Here is an 18,768-nt window from a genome sequence, read left to right on the forward strand (position 1 = left end):
TACCAGTTACCGTGGTTACCTGCTGTAGTGGCAGCGATGAAATTTGCACCTATGACGTCAAGTGCTGTCAAAAGAACCTTTTTGTCCTTCAAATGTGTTTTTAGAGACAATACAAAAAAATTCAGTTCAGAATCTTGAAAAGTATTTGGTTATATATATTGCAACAAGAAACAGTATCAGTAAATAATATTGTTTTGTTTGTTTGTTTGTTACTTTTTAAAATAATTCTTAATCAAGTTTGAACAAATTTAATTCAAAAGTTGTGTGTGTACTGTACCTTTTATCTATTGAAAATAATATTTATGTAGTTATATCACGGCCAATTATATTAAACTATTACACTTTTACTACTTTTGAGCAATAAAACGGTACGAAAGGACGTCTTTTAACCAATCATGGCTGCTTGTCGCACAATTTTATCGCGTCCCTACCATTTGTTTATTTTTATCACTACCCTAGCATTTGTTTTTTTGTTTGCCAACATTTCAAACTGCACTGGTATGGACGTCAAAAAACAGAAAATTACAAACCACTCCAGTCGATGCACAGCACTTTCAAATATGACTCGCATTGGCACTCAAGAACAAGAAATAGCCATGCATCTTCCCTGGAACCCTATTTACAAATAAATGAAGAGCACCATTCGGAAATCCTGAATAAGTTGAGGGATACACCATGCACATCAACGAGTTCACTTCTTTTACGCACACGTCCAATATAACATCAACTGAACCACCAACCACTAAAACATTCAAATTTGAAAATTGTACTTTCAATAATTGTTTCTTTTAAAATTATTCATGTTCATTTTTTATTTCATCATCGTTAATTAAAACGTTTCTTGTTTATTTCATCATCCCTAATTAAAACTTTTCTAACATTTGTTTATATTATTTAGGTTATGTTTGTTATAGCTTCTGCTATATGATATGATGGATAGTCACGTATCAGAGATTGTTTAATACTTAGATTTATTGAAAATCATGTCAAGTGACGTTGATTACTGGGATCCGGATGATTGAAGTGGAATGCTAATGTTTTAATAAAAATGAAACTGAATCAACAAAGCCTTCTTGATTAGTAACCGTCCACAGAGTTCAATGAAGATTCCATAGTTGGCAAGAAAAGAGCTAATCATAAAACACTACTGCCATCTAGCGTAATGTTGAGATGGTACAATAATACATTTGAAGACAATTGTATTTTCGTAAGTCAACTAATATTTTATTGTACTGGATACTTCGTCACTTCTAATCTTTATATACTTTCTTCTAATCGTGTAACAGTCAATTAAATCCCACTCGAGTTTTGATTTTCTCTAGATAGATCAAAACCTCTAGTGAGATTACTGTTGATAAAATGTTAATTGTTACAATAATTTATACAAACTATAAATAAAGTTAAAGGAAAAGGAGCAAAAAATTCGAATCTTATAAATTTTGATAAATATAGTTTGAGTCTTGAAAAGGTCAGTTTCGTAATCCATGTTGCCTTAATACCCAATATATATTTATTTTTTAAGAATAACTGTTAGGATATATTTTTAACGATCGGGCAGTTTTTGCGACGCCTTTTCACAGATTGGACATAAAAGCTAAAAAGAACTATTTCACCTATTCCAAAAACCTAAAATGGTCTTTTTAAAACCCTAAAAACCCGGTCCCTACTTATGACAATCAGTCGTCAAAACCATTTCAATTTGTAATACAATTATTTACAGAAACTGTTCAAAAGTGCGTCAATACAACGACGTGTGGTCTGAATCACAGACTGCTGGCGGCATGGCACAGACTTAATCCACTTTAGTTCGCAGCATAAGCGACAAATGAAATGTTTCTCAGAGCGAAAAGCATGGCAGCAGGTCAGCCATTCATTCCTTCCCTTCATTCATTCGCGCTACGACCAGTGTTGCCACTTCAAGTTTTTTTTGTTTTACATTGAATCTGGTGGAATTTATCTTGCAGCAGGATGCCCTCAACTGACTTATTCAACTTCAAAAATATCTCGCGTATTGTGATGTGATGTTGGCTTCGTAATCAACAGCCTTTCCGAATAAGGATTTTCAACTGAAAACTGAGTCAATATTTACTAACAATATTAATCTTTATAAAAAAGACGCTATGTAAAAACATTTCGATTTCCGTTCGATAGCAGAGTAATAAAAGCTGCAATGGTTTAAACTGTACGTAACAAATCAACAATAATTGTTTATCTATAGTAATCTCACTATAGATTTTGATTACCTTGGGATTAATTTTTCCGATGAAATTAAGTTTGACAGTGCCAAAGTAATCAATAATTTAAATAATAAGATCCAAGCTTTAACATCTACTTATCTTCTGAAACCAGAACAAAAACTAAATGTTTTAAATGTGTATATTTGAACTATACTTGTTTATCCTCTGCAAAATGCTCCCCTTCACCAGCTTTCTGACCGGTTTCTCGAAGATGTGGATAAATTAATTAGAAGTTCGGTGAAGGAAATTTTATGTTTGCCAGGAGACACGCCCGACGCGATGTTGTACACCGAACGTAAATATAAGGGTCTCAGCCTTTTCAAAGCTCAATGGGAAGCATATTTACAGCATCTCAATATTTGCAACACATTATTGAGAACCTCGAATCCTCTTGTCGTTTCTACAAGGAACATAGCAGCAGAAAAGAAAGTTTGTTCAAGGAAGTTAAAAATTCCACCTGAAGATCTGGATATAAGTAACATCAATGTCCATAAACTACGACAAAATCTTAGTAAACAAGAGTACGACAAATGGTGTGCGCTTCCACATAAAGGAAAAGGTGTTATTTTATTTCAAGAATATACTCCCGGAAATGAATGGATTTTTTCTAAGGACGGTCTGTCTTCCTCTGAATGGCGGGACGCAATTAAGATGAATGCTAACGTAGCACCAGTGAGAAGCCTTCATGGGAGATCCTTGGACGGTTTCCGTTGCAGATACTGCAACGAGATTGAAACCTTAGCACACGTCCTAGGATGCTGTCAGCATGGAGAACTCATGAGAAATTCACGCCATCATAACATCCGAAAACTAATAGCACAAGCCCTTAGAAACAAATCCTTCGAGGTCCATGAAGAGGTGCATTGCGTTGCGTCTGAAGACGGCGGAATTAGAAGAGCGGATATCGTGGCTCTAGACAAGACTGATAGTAAAGGCTTTATACTGGACCCAACTGTTACATTTGAGATGAGCCAGACACAACCATCTGAGGTTAACAAAGAGAAACAACAAATTTATGAGCCTACTATTCTGTATTTTCGAGAAAAATATCAGATGGAAGGCACCTGGGAAGTACATGGTTTAATGATCGGAGCGAGGGGCACCATCCCACGATCAACTGTAAACACTATCAAAACATTTGGAATCCATGACATCATTCCAAAAATAATTACTTCAACCATTAAAGGGTCTGTGGCAATTCTGAAAAATCATTTATACGGAATATCATAATCCCCCCCCCCTTTTCTATCCGTTAGTGTGTGATTGTTACAAATATATGTACAAATTTATTATTTCTTAAACTTAAGCTCCTAGTTCACATTTCAATTTGACTCATCTATCTTACTGTAATCATTACTATTCTTATATGTGTGTTATTCTGTGTTTTTGGCAACCCAGGATGCCTGGGTAGACTATTTCTTGGGAATAAATTATATACTAGAGAAAATCAAAGCTCGAGTGGAATTTAATTGACTATTACACGATTAGAAAAAATAAAGTACTCTAATACAATAAATATTAATTGACTTACTAAATACTAAGACCATGTCTCAAAGCTCAAGTCCACACTACACACTAAGCAGCTTCGGACATGTATGCTTGAAACATAGCCATCTTCATCGACTATTTCTCTAAAATCCATGATGTCACGGTACAGCACTGAATTAAGAAGGTGTCCTAATGCATTTTCATTACGAGTTACTTAGTTACTTATAGCTTTTAAGGAACTCGCAGGTTCATTGCTGCCCTCACATAAGCCCGCCATAGGTCCCTATCCTGAGCAAGATTAATCCAGTCCCTACCATCATATCCCACCTCCCTCAAATCCATTTTAATATTATCTTCCCATCTACGTCTTAGCCTCCCCAAAGGTCTTAATTCCTCCGGCCTCCCAACTAACACTCTATATGCATTTCTGGATTCGCCCATATGTGCTACATGCCCTGCCCATCTCAAACGTCTGGATTTAATGTTCTTAATTATGTCAGGTGAAGAATACAATGCGTGCAGTTCTGCGTTGTGTAACTTTCTCCATTCTCCTGTAACTTCATCCCTCTTAGCTCCAAATATTTTCCTAAGAATCTTATTCTCAAACACCCTTAATCTCTGTTCCTCTCTCAAAGTGAGAGTCCAAGTTTCACAACCATACAGAACAACCGGTAATGTAACTGTTTTATAAATTCTAACTTTCAGATTTTTTGACAGCAGACTGGATGATAAAAGCTTCTCAACCGAATAATAACAAGCATTTCCCATTTTTATTCTGCGTTTAATTTCCTCCCGAGCGTCATTTGTATTTGTTACTGTTGCACCAAGATATTTGAATTTTTCCACCTCTTCGAAGGATAAATATCCAATCATTACAAGTTACAGTATGTGGAAAAGATAAGGGTCTGATATATTACAATAACGTATAAAACATTGTAAAGAAGATACTAACAATGTCAATGTTCAAAGTTAACGTGTTATTCTACATTATAATGGCCAAGGAAGCTTTTAACAGTAAAGGGAACATCTTCTGCGGACCTCTGGAAAAAGAACTAAGGAAGAGAACTTACTAATGAAGTGCTTTGTGTGGAGTGTGGTATTTTATGGGGCAGAAGCATGGACACTACGACGAAGTGAAGTGAACCGACTAAAAGCATTTGAAATGTGATATGGAGAAAGAGTGTAAAACGGACAGACAGAAATGAAGCTGTTTTGGAAAGATTGGATGAAGAAAGAATGATGCTGAAAAAGGAATTGGCTGGGTCACTGGCTGAGAAGGAACTGCCTACTGATGTTGATGTTGATGTTTATTGACTTTACTGGCTTTGAGCCAGAGGCCGTTTTAGGGTCTTACACGCGCAGGACGCCCTCTCCAGCCATTGTACATAAATAACAATAAATATATATTTACATACTGTGTATGACACTATTTCTGGCTTAAGTGCCAGTAGGTGTGTGAGTGCAGTGATTGGCTTTTTATTTATTTTATTTTATTTAATTTTTTACTTTATTTTTTTTTTGTTTTAATTATTTTGGTGTAGGCCTAATTTGTTAATTTGGGATGCTTAAGGAATGGTGAACGGGACAAGAGTTCGGGGTAAAAGATATCAGCTGATAGCATTAAAGTATTATATGGGGAGATTAAGAGGAAAGCAAGAAAGGGAAATGCTGGGTTTGCAGTTAAAGACCTGCTCTTGGGCAGAACACTGTGCATACATACATACATTTTTAAGTTTCCCCTTCTGGTGGCAGAAGCGTCTGAATCGTTATGGAGACTTTCATGGTGTGGTGTTATTTTATTGATCTGCCTCTCTGTTGCTGTCGTGTGTCCTCTCAGACAGTATTCAAATTACCAACAGTGATTGCGGTTTTGTTTGTGTGCTTTAGTTTGGTGGTGGGGGCCGGTGGTAGTTGTAGAGGAGTTTCTCCAGTGTTGTTCTGTTGTTTGTGTTCGGGGGATTTGCGAAGATGTGTTGTGTATATACGCGATTTACTGCCGAATGTGTGTATTTCCTGTTTATGTTGTTTAGGTGTGTGAAGAGTGGCTTTGTTTTCGTCGTAGTGTAAACTGTGTTATTTCTGGTGCGTCTGTGCAGGTGGAAGATTTGGCGGAGAATTCTTCTTTCGCGTGCTTCAAATTTCAATTGGGTCGTTGGAAGGGCTTGTGCGAGGAAAATGGAGGGATGTATGCATAGGGATCTAACCAATGCTTTGTATAGGTGGAGGAGTGTTTCGGTTATACAACCGGGTCGATTGATGCCACTTAGGTAGCTTATTGCTCTGGTGGCTGCGTTATATTTCTTCCAGGTTTCTTTAGCTACTTCGGTCCAGGAGAGTTTGGAAGTGAAGGGTATTCCTAGATATGTGAGATTTCGCTGGAGTGGAAGTTGAGTGTTGGCTATTGTGACTGGGTTGTTCTGGAGGACCCGAGTCCGGAGTTTTGGGCGGAAGACGCATATCTGTGTTTTGTCTGTGTTGACTGTGATCCGCCACGTGTTGGTCCAATTTAGATACTGCCTGAGTGTTGCGTTTAGTAACTTCCTAGCGGAGGGGAGTCGGGGGTGTGTTTCCCAATATGCGACGTCGTCTGCATATTGTGCCAAGGATGCACTAAAAGAAATGGTGAACGGGAGAGGAGTTCATGGCAGAAAAAGATATCAGACGATAGACAACATTACGATAATATGGATCATATGCGGAGAATAAGAGGAAGGCAGAAAATAGAAACGATTGGAGAATGCTGGGTTTGCAGTGAAAGACCTGTCCTTGGGCAGAACACTATGAAAATGAAAAATGACGACAGAATTAGTACTTAAGTTATAGCCCAGATCATACGAACCCAGATTGCTCGGCCTTATAGGCTCTGACGGTAACAACTTTTGTCAGGTTTACTATGCTTTTTTTAGTAGGTTATTATGCGACGCTTTATCAACACATTACGTTATTTAGCGTCTGAATGAGATGAAGGTGATAATGCCGGTGAAATGAGTCCGGGGTCCAAGACCGAAAGTTACCCAGCATTTGCTCATATTGGGTTGAAGGAAAACCCCGAAAAAACCTCAAATAGGTAACTTGCCCCGACCGGGAATCGAACCCGGGCCACCTGGTTTCGCGGCTAGACGCACTAACCGTTACTCCACAGGTGTGGACTGGTTTACTATGCTGCCATCTAGTTGTTACATAAGGAGTCACGTCATAACTCCCATTTGAATTGCTTTAGCGACTGTACTGCCATCTCGTGTTCGTTTAAGGCGGACGGGTGGCGATCCTGGCGGTTGTTTTCTTCAAAGTGCTACCGATTTTAACGTAGGAATGATCAATCTATATGTGATCTGGGGTTATAGCCACTTTGTTCCTCCGATCTGACGCTCAGGGATTTCTACTTGCCGGGGAGAGGGGGATGGGGGAACAGAGTTTTAAGAAAGCAATAACCACAAACTGGAGAAACTGATATTCGGACGATATATCACCAATCTCCTACGACAGAATTCCCAGTGTAAACGATAACATTTCGCACGATTTACAGTAATATTTACTGGGAAGTATCGGTGTTGCGTGACTGGCTCTACCACACAGATTAACAGCTTCCACTTTCTCGAGAGTGTCGTTTGACCTATTAGCAACACTGGAATTGTTGGCTGTGGGACAGCAAGTAATTAAACACACTGTATTATACATTATACCGTATTTTTAAACGTGTAATTCACTATGAATAAAATTCGCTTACAAAAAAAGATTCTATGAACTCTTTACATATCAAAACTACTTCTTCCTGTAAAAAGATAAAATAAATCGTACATATAAGTAGAAATCTCATAACTGATATTTTTGTAGCGTCACAAAATTTTCACTTTTGTACAAGGAGGCAATTAAAACCAATTAAAAGTTAACTAAATAGTTCCCTTAAACGTAAATCCATAACGATTTTTCCTGCAGAAACAGAATCATCGCAGTCTAGTACATACAGTCACGAAGCTTGAGTTGTGAGGGTGCTAGGAACAATAGACTGTGCCGATAGGGGAGTAGTGGGTACAGTGAGACACAAAATATTAAGACATATGTATGCAAGTGAAATTTCAAGTATTTTTAAAATCAAGTGCAACAGAAATATACATTAAAATATGGAATACAATAATACATAAACAGAAATGTTAATAGATAATGAACATAATATACAATGCGTGTTTGTCAAAAAAAAAAAAAATGCAAATGTCTCACTGTTCCCATTCAGGAGGGTACAGTGAGACACCAGTGTCTATTAACGGACATTGAAATGATTTACATTTATTTCAAAAGAAAAGAAAGCTTGCTGTCTCTTTATCTTGCCATGTTCTGTAAACTTATTTAGAATCATTTTGATGTCTGACTTCGAAACCATTGAAACATCTGGAACATTTGGAAAAGTGAATTTTCCATGACTTTTCAAACTTTTGCTAAAAAATAAAATTAATTTTTGGTGATAACAAAGCTTATAATTATAAGAATTTAATTTAATTCTTTATTAGTTTTTAATATTTTTTTTTTTAATTTTGTGAATATTTTTTTTATTTAAGAAACCATTAAAATGTAATGTATCCATTATTTTAAGCTATAGTTCCTAAATTGGTTACTAGTATGTTCATTTTTAATGTTAGTTACTAGTAAATGTAATATAATTACAGTTTATTTTTGCAAATTATTGGTAAATGGGAACAGTGAGACGTCTCAGTGTACCCTTCAATGGCATGTCTCACTGTTCCCTTTACGCATAGTTCGTTTAAAAATGGCACCATCACTTCAAAATCAAAACAAGAAAGACGAAACTTTGCAAAACATAACGTCAAATACCATAGTATTAGGTAACAAAACATTCATATTTCTATTTAATTTGTATATCCAATATAACCTTCATTAAACACATTACTTCTAGAGTGAAAAATTACGAATTATTTTTTCATCACTCACCTTTATAACTAGAATCAAATCGAGTATGAAAATACTGTTACTTTACTCATGCAACATACAACTCCACTGTTACAAACATTTCAACATCAAAATTTACCATCTAATAAAGAATGTCTCACTGTTCTCCCTGTCTCACTGTACTCACTCCTCCCCTACTATTTCGCATTGGGGGTAATGACGCAATATTAGCGATTCTAATGGTTAGCAACTATCTATGGATGCATATTTACTACGTATTGAGCTTCGTGATAGTATATACTAGACTGTGGTATCATATTGAGGGAACCATAGACGAGAAAGTAAAGCTGTGAACCTAGAAGTCTCTCTGCAGACAAGGGTCAACTCAGAAGCAAGAACCGTGTTGCGAAAGAGGGAGTTACGTTCCATGAACACTGCAACATTTTTCACGTACGAGTAATCATGCGTGTGTACGTGTGTGTGTGTGTGTGTGGTGGGGGGAGCTACCTGTTTTGTTTTATACCGAATTTAGACCCTTGGGGGCACTATGCGAAGACCGGTTATTGGGTCCGGACATCTCTCACCAATTTTACAGACACTGGAGGCGCATCCTCGAGGCAATACGGCCGGAACTTGAAGCTGACCATTCATCCTTGAAACTACGCCATCATCAAGGCTACACGTTCTATGATCGCAACCATGGTGTCGCAATGTCACATGAAAAACATTACAACCTCTTCCCCTAGATCACGACTACATTATTCCAGGAAATATAGCTCGTCTATAATAAAATATATTATCGGTAGTTAATTCATTTCTGAAGCCTCCAATATGGACTGAGGAGCGAATATAAATCTGTGCCCGGGAGGAAAAAGGTCTTAAGTAAAAATTTTATACTTTTCAGGAGAGCAGCAGAAAGATTGAAATTGGTGTCAATTATAGAGTTTTTTAATTAAGAGGTTTTTCCTGGATATTATTTGTTTATATTTCTTCTAAAATAGGTAATGTTGCTCATTTAACAATTTTCTTAATTATTTCCAAAAATAGCCGCACTTAAGCCGTTTTATGACTAGAAGTCAAACTGAGTAGAAGGTACTATTAAACATAAGACCTTTTGAATAATCGATACCCGGCCCCGGAACAATTTTTCCTTGACATTATTCAAACCTGCTTTACAGGGAGCTACTACCTGAAAGCCAGATTTGTATAAGACCTTTTTCATGTCAAAATAAATTAGAAATGAAAATTATTAGGAATGCAAAATGGTTCTTAAGCAATTATAGGACTGTTTACCCTGGTGTTTAAAGTTTTAAAAGGAAAAAGCATCAGTATGTGATAAAATGGCTAAAATACAAGTTAGACCTTTTTAATAGGGAAGCATGCAAAGTAAACATGTGATGGTTTGTAAGGAATAAAGTATTAAATATTCTTAAGTCCTTTATTCTGTGTGTGCTCGATTCAAAAAGTACTTAGGACATTTGGTAACGCCATATAAATCCAATCAGGAGTCTTATTTGACTTTAGCCGTTTTACCAGATTGTAGAGAACTGTTTCCGCTTTCAGAATATATAAAAATCTCATTTTCACAAAAATTGACGTAAGACCTTTTTCCTCCCGACCACAGAAATATAACATATAATCTTTCATTGGTAGCCTATGACTACAAAATAATACAGTATGTCTACGTTGCATTTCCGGCAAGGAATCTGTACAAATAGTAATAATAATAATAATAATAATAATAATAATAATAATAATATTAATATTAATAATAGTTACAGTGATAATAATAATAATAACAATAATAATAATAATAATAATAATAATAATAATAATAATAATAAAGTGTAGCGCCGTGATTACAGGATGGGCTTCTACGACGAGATAAATTGTTAACTGATTGGTTATTCAATACATTACCACATACACGTCATTAAAAAGCATTGGTAAAAATTAGAGATGAACAACGATCGAGGAAGCAAGACTAACAGCGCCCGCAAAGCCGAAAACCCGCACGACAATGTTGTAATACATCGCGTCCTTGACTTAAAAACTGCTTTTAAGTGTTTCGCGATGCCGAGATTGATCACTCCCGAAGTCCCGAACGTCAAGCAGCCTTGAATCGACACAGTGGTTCATACCTGACTGAACTTTTATCTACTTTGGCAACTGTTATAGCCTATATGTATAAACAATCAAGTAGCCTATTTGAAACATCATGTCTACCTTTCAGTGTATAATAATCCGTTCCCCAGCCTTTATTTAATTACTAGGTCCTTATTAAAAGGCTAGGAATTTTCTTTTCATATGTTTGAGATCAAGTGTGCAATCTCAAGTAAAAAGATATTAACGTTATGTTTTATGTTTCTTAGAAATGCAAATTTATTTGAGAATTTTTTTTTATCTACAGTATATAACCATAGGTAATATCATATAATAGAACCAGAACTTTTTGATAACTAAGATACTGTTCTGTTTTGTCTTTTTGTCTCATTTAAATATTTATAACGTTATTTATTTCAATGATGTATGTTATTCAAAGTTACGAAATCTTTCCACGTCGATCAAATGCTATTTCGAGAATGATGAGCGAGACTCGAAGCGCACGAGAGTGACGAAACGAGACTCGAACGACAAATGCAACGAACACAGCGAGCGAGAGCGGCAGTTAGTTTTGTTCATCTCGAGTAAAAATACATTATACAGAGTAAACCGTAAGTAATATCATTAATTTAAGGGGTTATTCTTTGAGATATTTCAAACAAAAATGTTTAATACAATTTTGCTCGTTCTTGTTTCTTTTTCGAGATTAAAATAGTTTTACATTAAATATTTCATAGCATGTTTTAAGAAAGTAATGGTGCTATGCATAGACATTTCGCTAGCCCGCGCTACGAGCGTGCTAAACTAGTCCCGGCTATCGACTGGTTACTTGTACGGGATTCATATCATATCACATCGCTAAGACTGGTTTATGAATACGAAAAACGTTAGTTCGCTGATCATCCACCGGAAGCCCGCGCTAAGAATGTCTATGAATACGGCCGTAATTGATTTAATTCCCAATGTGCTCAATGAGAGAGCAGTTTATTATTATAATAAATTATTGAAAGAATTTTAGTTTTGTCCTTCAAACATGCAGAAATTTGATCACAACAAATGTAACTTTTTGTTCTACAGAAGAACTTTAAAATTTAATTACGACCTCAATGTTTTTTTCATTATGAGCCATTTTACACAAAATTAATATGTAACACACACTCGCACGCAAACACTTTTGATTAAACTAACACGCAACAACGCAGCGCATTACAGAACACCAGTATAGCGTAAAGTATTATTGTGAAAGGTGAAGCTAGCCATGTTTCGTACCGAGATATAGCAAATCGATACCCCTTCCCTGGTCCCCCCTCAAGCTTACGAGTCAAGGTCGTAGCCATGCCTTTAGAGGCTTCTAGCACAAGCCTCGGACTGAACTCTCCATCCTGGAATGACTGTCAACAGTGAACTTAATATATTGAAGGATCGGAGTGCAACCAAGTGTTACGATACATCGTTATTACGAACTTATTGGTCTTGGCCTACTGTTACTAGGTATAACTGAATTTTTTGAGTAGGCTAAAGCCTCAAAAGCCTCTTAAGATCTTCGTCCCTGTCTGTAACTATCAGTTTGGAAAAGAGGAATGGCAGACCTTAACATAATTCACATTCATGTAGGGAACCTACTAAATGAAATAAATGACATTACTTCCTTACTGCACTTTGAATTTCTGCATCTAAAAATCCATTACTCAAAGACGAAATTGAGTTCACGAATATTTGGGTGAGGGGTAAGTGCGTGTATGGTAATCAATAGCTGATTAAAACGGCTGTCCAGAGGAAACCTACCCTAATACCGTTATTGTTCACTTGGATTCACCAGAACTAAACCAAAATAAATGCTCTAGTCATTTGGCTGCCTATATGCTTGTTATACATTAATATTTAATAGCTTTTTATGAGTAGTTCGACAAAATACTTCATTTTACAGCCATGCTTCACGCGCCAAAAATTCTTTCAGGAATATTACAAGTGATCTGAAAACATATTTACATATCGAAGACTGAACACTCACAAAGGGTATAAAATAGCTCTATTCTATGACACTCTTAACTGTGCAATGTAACTTACCTCTCTGCTTGGTACACAGATCGGAGTTCCTTCCTTTACAATACCAGCTTCAATCATCACTCCCATAACGATTGGGTCACGTGAGTTGAAGATGAACTGAAAGAAATTAAAAAAAAAGTGTATTTTAACTGTAAGATTACCAAGGCTATAATACCACACTTATAAATGCTTCAAAGATTCGAAATTAAATTCGCTTAATATTTTAATTAAATAAGAGTACCAGTAGGCATATATGTATACTTTTTAGAATATGCCTATAAAACTTAAAGTATGTTTAAAAATTAAGTTTTATTTTGATCCTAGATTTAATAATAATAATAATAATAATAATAATAATAATAATAATAATGATTTATTTAACCTGGCAGAGTTAAGGCCATACGGCCTTCTCTAACACTCAACCAGGAGTAAAACTGCGTTACAAAAAACACTACAAATTTACAAAGTACACTTCAATTTTACACACAAAACTGTATAAGATATTAATAATAAAATGTAAACAACAAGCAAGTAGAAATCAGAAATAGTTATAACATACAGAAAGAAAGAAAAAAGCATAATAAAATGTGAACAGTAGGTCAAAATAAATGAGACGTACAAAGTATAAAAAAATAAGACAATTATTGATAATAACAATAATAATAATAATAATAATAATAATAAATAATAATAATAATAATAATAATAATAATAATAATAGGCTAATAATAAAATAGTGCAGTACAAAGCATATAATGAATACAATATTTTTAGGTACACACAGTAAGGAAAATTATGATTATATATAGCTCAACTTATCACATTATAGATATACCATTATCGGAAAATATGAAAACAAAAATATAAAATAAGTTAAATATCACTAGAACATAAAAAAATGTGAATATGTGGAAACATGCAATACAACACTTGTCATAATAGTAAGTTAGTTTGGCAACTCGTCATAAGATAATTTTCTAACTTTGATTTGAAAGATTTCAATGTTCGGCAGCCCTCGACTTCAGGCGGTAGAGAGTTCCAGTGACGAGATGTAGCAACAGTGAAAGATAAGGAATACAGAGATGATGTGTGGAGTGGAATTTCTAGCGTGTTATCGCGTTGTGATCGAGTATTAATATTATGACAGCGAGAGAGAGTATGAAAACGAGCGAATACATAATAGGGGGATGAAGTGTGCATAGTTCTTTAAAGACAACATTTTATTTTATTTTATTTATTTACCAATGATTTTTAACTGTAGAAATTATCAACTGTCAGTCAACAACCAAACAATTATTAATTATGTGATAGAGTGGTAAACGTAATGTTTTATTTTACGTCTTTTGGTACGCAAAGTGGTGATCATTATCATCATCACTGTCATTGTTGATGTCATCGCCTTTATTGTTAATCTATATTTCTGTGCATAGTGATTACAATAAACGGAAACAATAATGATCATTGTTAATAATTACTAATATAATTATAATCATGATAATATCATCACCAAATTTAGGGCTTGCGGTATTTACCTTCTCTGACCTAGGAACATTTCGATACTATCGATATAAGCAGGTATCGACACTAAACTTGCGATACTGACCTCGATATTAGGTTTTCGATATTTTACTGGTATCGATAGAAAAATACCAGTATCGAAACAAAAGTAATGAAAGTGGCAAGACGAATCGGATTTGTAGATTATGATGTGATTAAACATCTAAAATGTCTCCTATACGTAAATTTCGGAGTTATTTCCGCAAGAAGGATATGTGGACGGAAATCATGGCAGACAAAAGTTTTTTACGTATAAGTTAAGTAATATGGGATTAAGCATGGATACCAAGTATCGCTTAAAATGCAGTATCACAACGTTCTTAGGTGTAACTGTGCACATTTTGGAAGGCACGATTTTTCTTATCTGCTAATGATTCAGTGAAGAAACTGACACAATGCACACTCATGAATACCTAAGTAATTTAAGCTGGAAATATTCAACGAATGGGGCATCGAAAGCGAAAAAATTACAGGGCATCGTTATCATACGCATAGATAGACCCAATATAGTGGCATTGCTCTTTAATGATCTTTAGCGCTATCAATCGATACTTTAAGTATCATTGTTTCCGTGGTTACGCATACAAGTATAATGAGATTTAAATGTCATCGTAAGGTTGTTTTTCGTGGCTACGCATACAAGTATAATGAGATTTAAATGTCATCGTAAGGTTGTTTTCCGTGGTTACGCATACAAGTATAATGAGATTTAAATGTCACCGTAAGGTTGTTTTTCGTGGCTACGCATACAAGTATAATGAGATTTAAATGTCATCGTAAGGTTGTTTTTCGTGGCTACGCATACAAGTATAATGAGATTTAAATGTCATCGTAAGGTTGTTTTTCGTGGCTACGCATACAAGTATAATGAGATTTAAATGTCATCGTAAGGTTGTTTTCCGTGGTTACGCATACAAGTATAATGAGATTTAAATGTCATCGTAAGGTTGTTTTTCGTGGCTACGCATACAAGTATAATGAGATTTAAATGTCACCGTAAGGTTGTTTTTCGTGGCTACGCATACAAATATAATGAGATTTAAATGTCATCGTAAGGTTGTTTACCGTGGTTACGCATACAAGTATAATGAGATTTAAATGTCACCGTAAGGTTGTTTTTCGTGGCTACGCATACAAGTATAATGAGATTTAAATGTCATCGTAAGGTTGTTTTTCGTGGCTACGCATACAAGTATAATGAGATTTAAATGTCATCGTAAGGTTGTTTTCCGTGGTTACGCATACAAGTATAATGAGATTTAAATGTCATCGTAAGGTTGTTTTTCGTGGCTACGCATACAAGTATAATGAGATTTAAATGTCATCGTAAGGTTGTTTTTCGTGGCTACGCATACAAGTATAATGAGATTTAAATGTCATTGTAAGGTAGCTTCCGTGGTTACACTTATAAGTATAATGAGATTTAAATGTCATTGTAAGGTAGTTTCCGTGGTTACGCGTATAAGTATAATGAGATTTAAATGTCATCGTAAGGTAGTTTCCGTGGTTACGCGTATAAGTATAATGAGATTTAAATGTCATTGTAAGGTAGTTTCCGTGGTTACGCGTATAAGTATAATGAGATTTAAATGTCATTGTAAGGTAGTTTCCGTGGTTACGCGTATAAGTATAATGAGATTTAAATGTCATCGTAAGGTAGTTTCCGTGGTTACGCGTATAAGTATAATGAGATTTAAATGTCATCGTAAGGTAGTTTCCGTGGTTACGCGTATAAGTATAATGAGATTTAAATGTCATTGTAAGGTAGTTTCCGTGGTTACGCGTATAAGTATAATGAGATTTAAATGTCATTGTAAGGTAGTTTCCGTGGTTACGCGTATAAGTATAATGAGTTTTAAATGTCATTATAAGGTAGTTTCCGTGGTTACACTTATGAGTATAATGAGTTTTAAATGTCATCGTAAGGTTGTTTTTCGTGGCTACGCATACAAGTATAATGAGATTTAAATGTCATCGTAAGGTTGTTTTCCGTGGTTACGCGTATAAGTATAATGAGATTTAAATGTCATCGTAAGGTAGTTTCCGTGGTTACGCGTATAAGTATAATGAGATTTAAATGTCATTGTAAGGTAGTTTCCGTGGTTACTCGTATAAGTATGAGATTTAAATGTCATTGTAAGGTAGTTTCCGTGGTTACACTTATAAGTATAATGAAATTTAAATGTCATCGTAAGGTTGTTTCCGTGTCTACGCATATAAGCATAATGAAATTTAAATGTCGTTGTAAGGTTGTTTCCGTGGTTACACATATAAGTATAATGAGATTTAAATGTGATTGTAAGGTTGTTTCCGTGGTTACGCATATAAGTATAATGAGATTTAAATGTCAGCGTAAGGTTGTTTCCGTGGTTACGTATATAAGTATGAGATTTAAATGTCAGCGTAAGGTTGTTTCCGTGGTTACGTATATAAGTATGAGATTTAAATGTCATCGTAAGGTTGTTTCCGTGGTTACGTATATAAGTATAATGAGATTTAAATGTCAGCGTAAGGTTGTTTCCGTGGTTACGTATATAAGTATGAGATATAAATGTCAGCGTAAGGTTGTTTCCGTGGTTACGTATATAAGTATAATGAGATTTAAATGTCAGCGTAAGGTTGTTTCCGTGGTTACGTATATAAGTATGAGATATAAATGTCAGCGTAAGGTTGTTTCCGTGGTTACGTATATAAGTATGAGATTTAAATGTCAGCGTAAGGTTGTTTCCGTGGTTACGTATATAAGTATGAGATTTAAATGTCATCGTAAGGTTGTTTCCGTGGTTACGTATATAAGTATAATGAGATTTAAATGTGATTGTAAGGTTGTTTCCGTGTATACGCATATAAGCATAATGATATTTAAATGTCGTTTGTAATGTTGTTTCCGTGGTAACACATATAAGTATTTGGCAAAAAAAAAATAGCTGTAAAGTGACGCTCTTACTTATTTTGGTTATTATCAAATTTATTGTACTGATGGAGCATCACGAAGGGGAATTTCCTTTCACTTGAAATATTAGGGGCTTTAGGGTTAATGTTAAGGTCATTCCCCACTCCGTAAAATGAAGAAAGTGGAGGATTTAGGCAGAAGGATCGCAGAATGATACCCTGATATCCTGATTATAAAGAAGATGGTGATATTCTTACATACCTCAGAGCCATCGGACACAATTTGGGTGGCAATTTTGAAACATAAATCATGTAACATTTTATGCTGTGTGGCAATTTTCAAACATTAATAATATAACATTTTATACAGTATATCTATGGATATTTTACTTGTCAAACTAAATTATTATTTATAAGAAAATGTGTACTGGGGGCCAAAATATCGGGTGACCAAAATACCTAGTGACGAAATTGCAGTGACTAGGTGGTACAATGACGAGAGTTCCGGTGACGAGAATTCCGCTTCTCTAACAACAATAGTAGTAGTAGTAGTAGTAGTAGTAGTAGTAGTAGTAGTAATAATAATAATAATAATAATAATAATAATAATAATAATAATAATGTTTAACTTCGTGCTCCATTGCAGCAACAGAGTGTTATCTGAGAATACATTTTAACGACACTTACTATTTCGAGGCCTTTTCTGTTACATTTTAACCCTGAAAACTCCTAAATATAGGTTCACTGTGTCCACCCTCATATTTTATATTTGCTTTAACTAACAGGGGGCTCTGGAGTCTCAAGAAATACCTCAATTGAAAAGTTGGCCTGCAGACATCTAGGCCTATCCGTGAAACAGGGTTTTCTATGTGTGGTCGCTAAATATGTCAGTAGCCTTGTAAATCGGAAATACTATTTTACGTGACATTTTAAGGCACAGGATAGTAATTTTCTCTTTCTTCTGAAGAAAGTCGCCCTTAGGATTTTCATTTCCTTTTAAAACATCAGTCTCAGCTGGTTTGAACAGGAGAACTTGACGGCCACTGGAAAAAACAGTAAGCACGAGACTATCGTCAATAAAGTAATGACATGAATTAAATACTATTATAGTCACAATCATGCCATGGTATGAAAGAAAAATTTCACAACCTCGAGCGGGAATCGAACCTGCGACTTCCTGGTCTCCGGTCAGGCGCTCTACCACTGAGCTATCGAGTTCGTCTCACGCCAAAGGCTCGGAATTATCCTTTCATACTGGCGACTCTGTTATATAGAGTACTGTCCATAGCGTCTGATCTAGTCAGCACTGCTTATGGTTTGAAAGAAACTTTACAATGTAATCTTCATCTTACGATGTTTGGGTGACGTATGATGAAGATTACATTGTAAAGTTTCTTTCCAGCCATAAGCAGTGCTGACTAAGATCAGACGCTATGGACAGTACTCTATAACAGAGTCGCCAGTATGAAAGGATAATTCCGAGCCTTTGGCGTGAGACGAACTCGACAGCTCAGTGATAGAGCGCCAGACCGGAGACCAGGAA

At 35.4% G+C, this 18,768-nt stretch overlaps 1 protein-coding gene across 2 annotated transcripts in view; it reads right to left on the bottom strand.

The window, feature by feature from the left end:
• eIF5B (eukaryotic translation initiation factor 5B) overlaps positions 1 to 18,768 on the bottom strand; it is a 288,622-nt gene that overhangs the window by 134,101 nt on the left and 135,753 nt on the right. For both annotated transcript variants that reach the window (XR_011332334.1, XM_069826929.1), the window contains exon 20: positions 12,798 to 12,893. Coding sequence is in view for 1 of the 2 variants with exons in the window: in XM_069826929.1 (XP_069683030.1) it covers positions 12,798 to 12,893 (96 nt within the window). In the remaining variant the exon portion in view is untranslated. The remainder of the gene's footprint in view (positions 1 to 12,797; positions 12,894 to 18,768) is intronic.

The sequence above is a fragment of the Periplaneta americana genome, chromosome 5 (genome assembly GCF_040183065.1).
Source record: "Periplaneta americana isolate PAMFEO1 chromosome 5, P.americana_PAMFEO1_priV1, whole genome shotgun sequence".
Classification (NCBI taxonomy): domain Eukaryota; kingdom Metazoa; phylum Arthropoda; class Insecta; order Blattodea; family Blattidae; genus Periplaneta; species Periplaneta americana.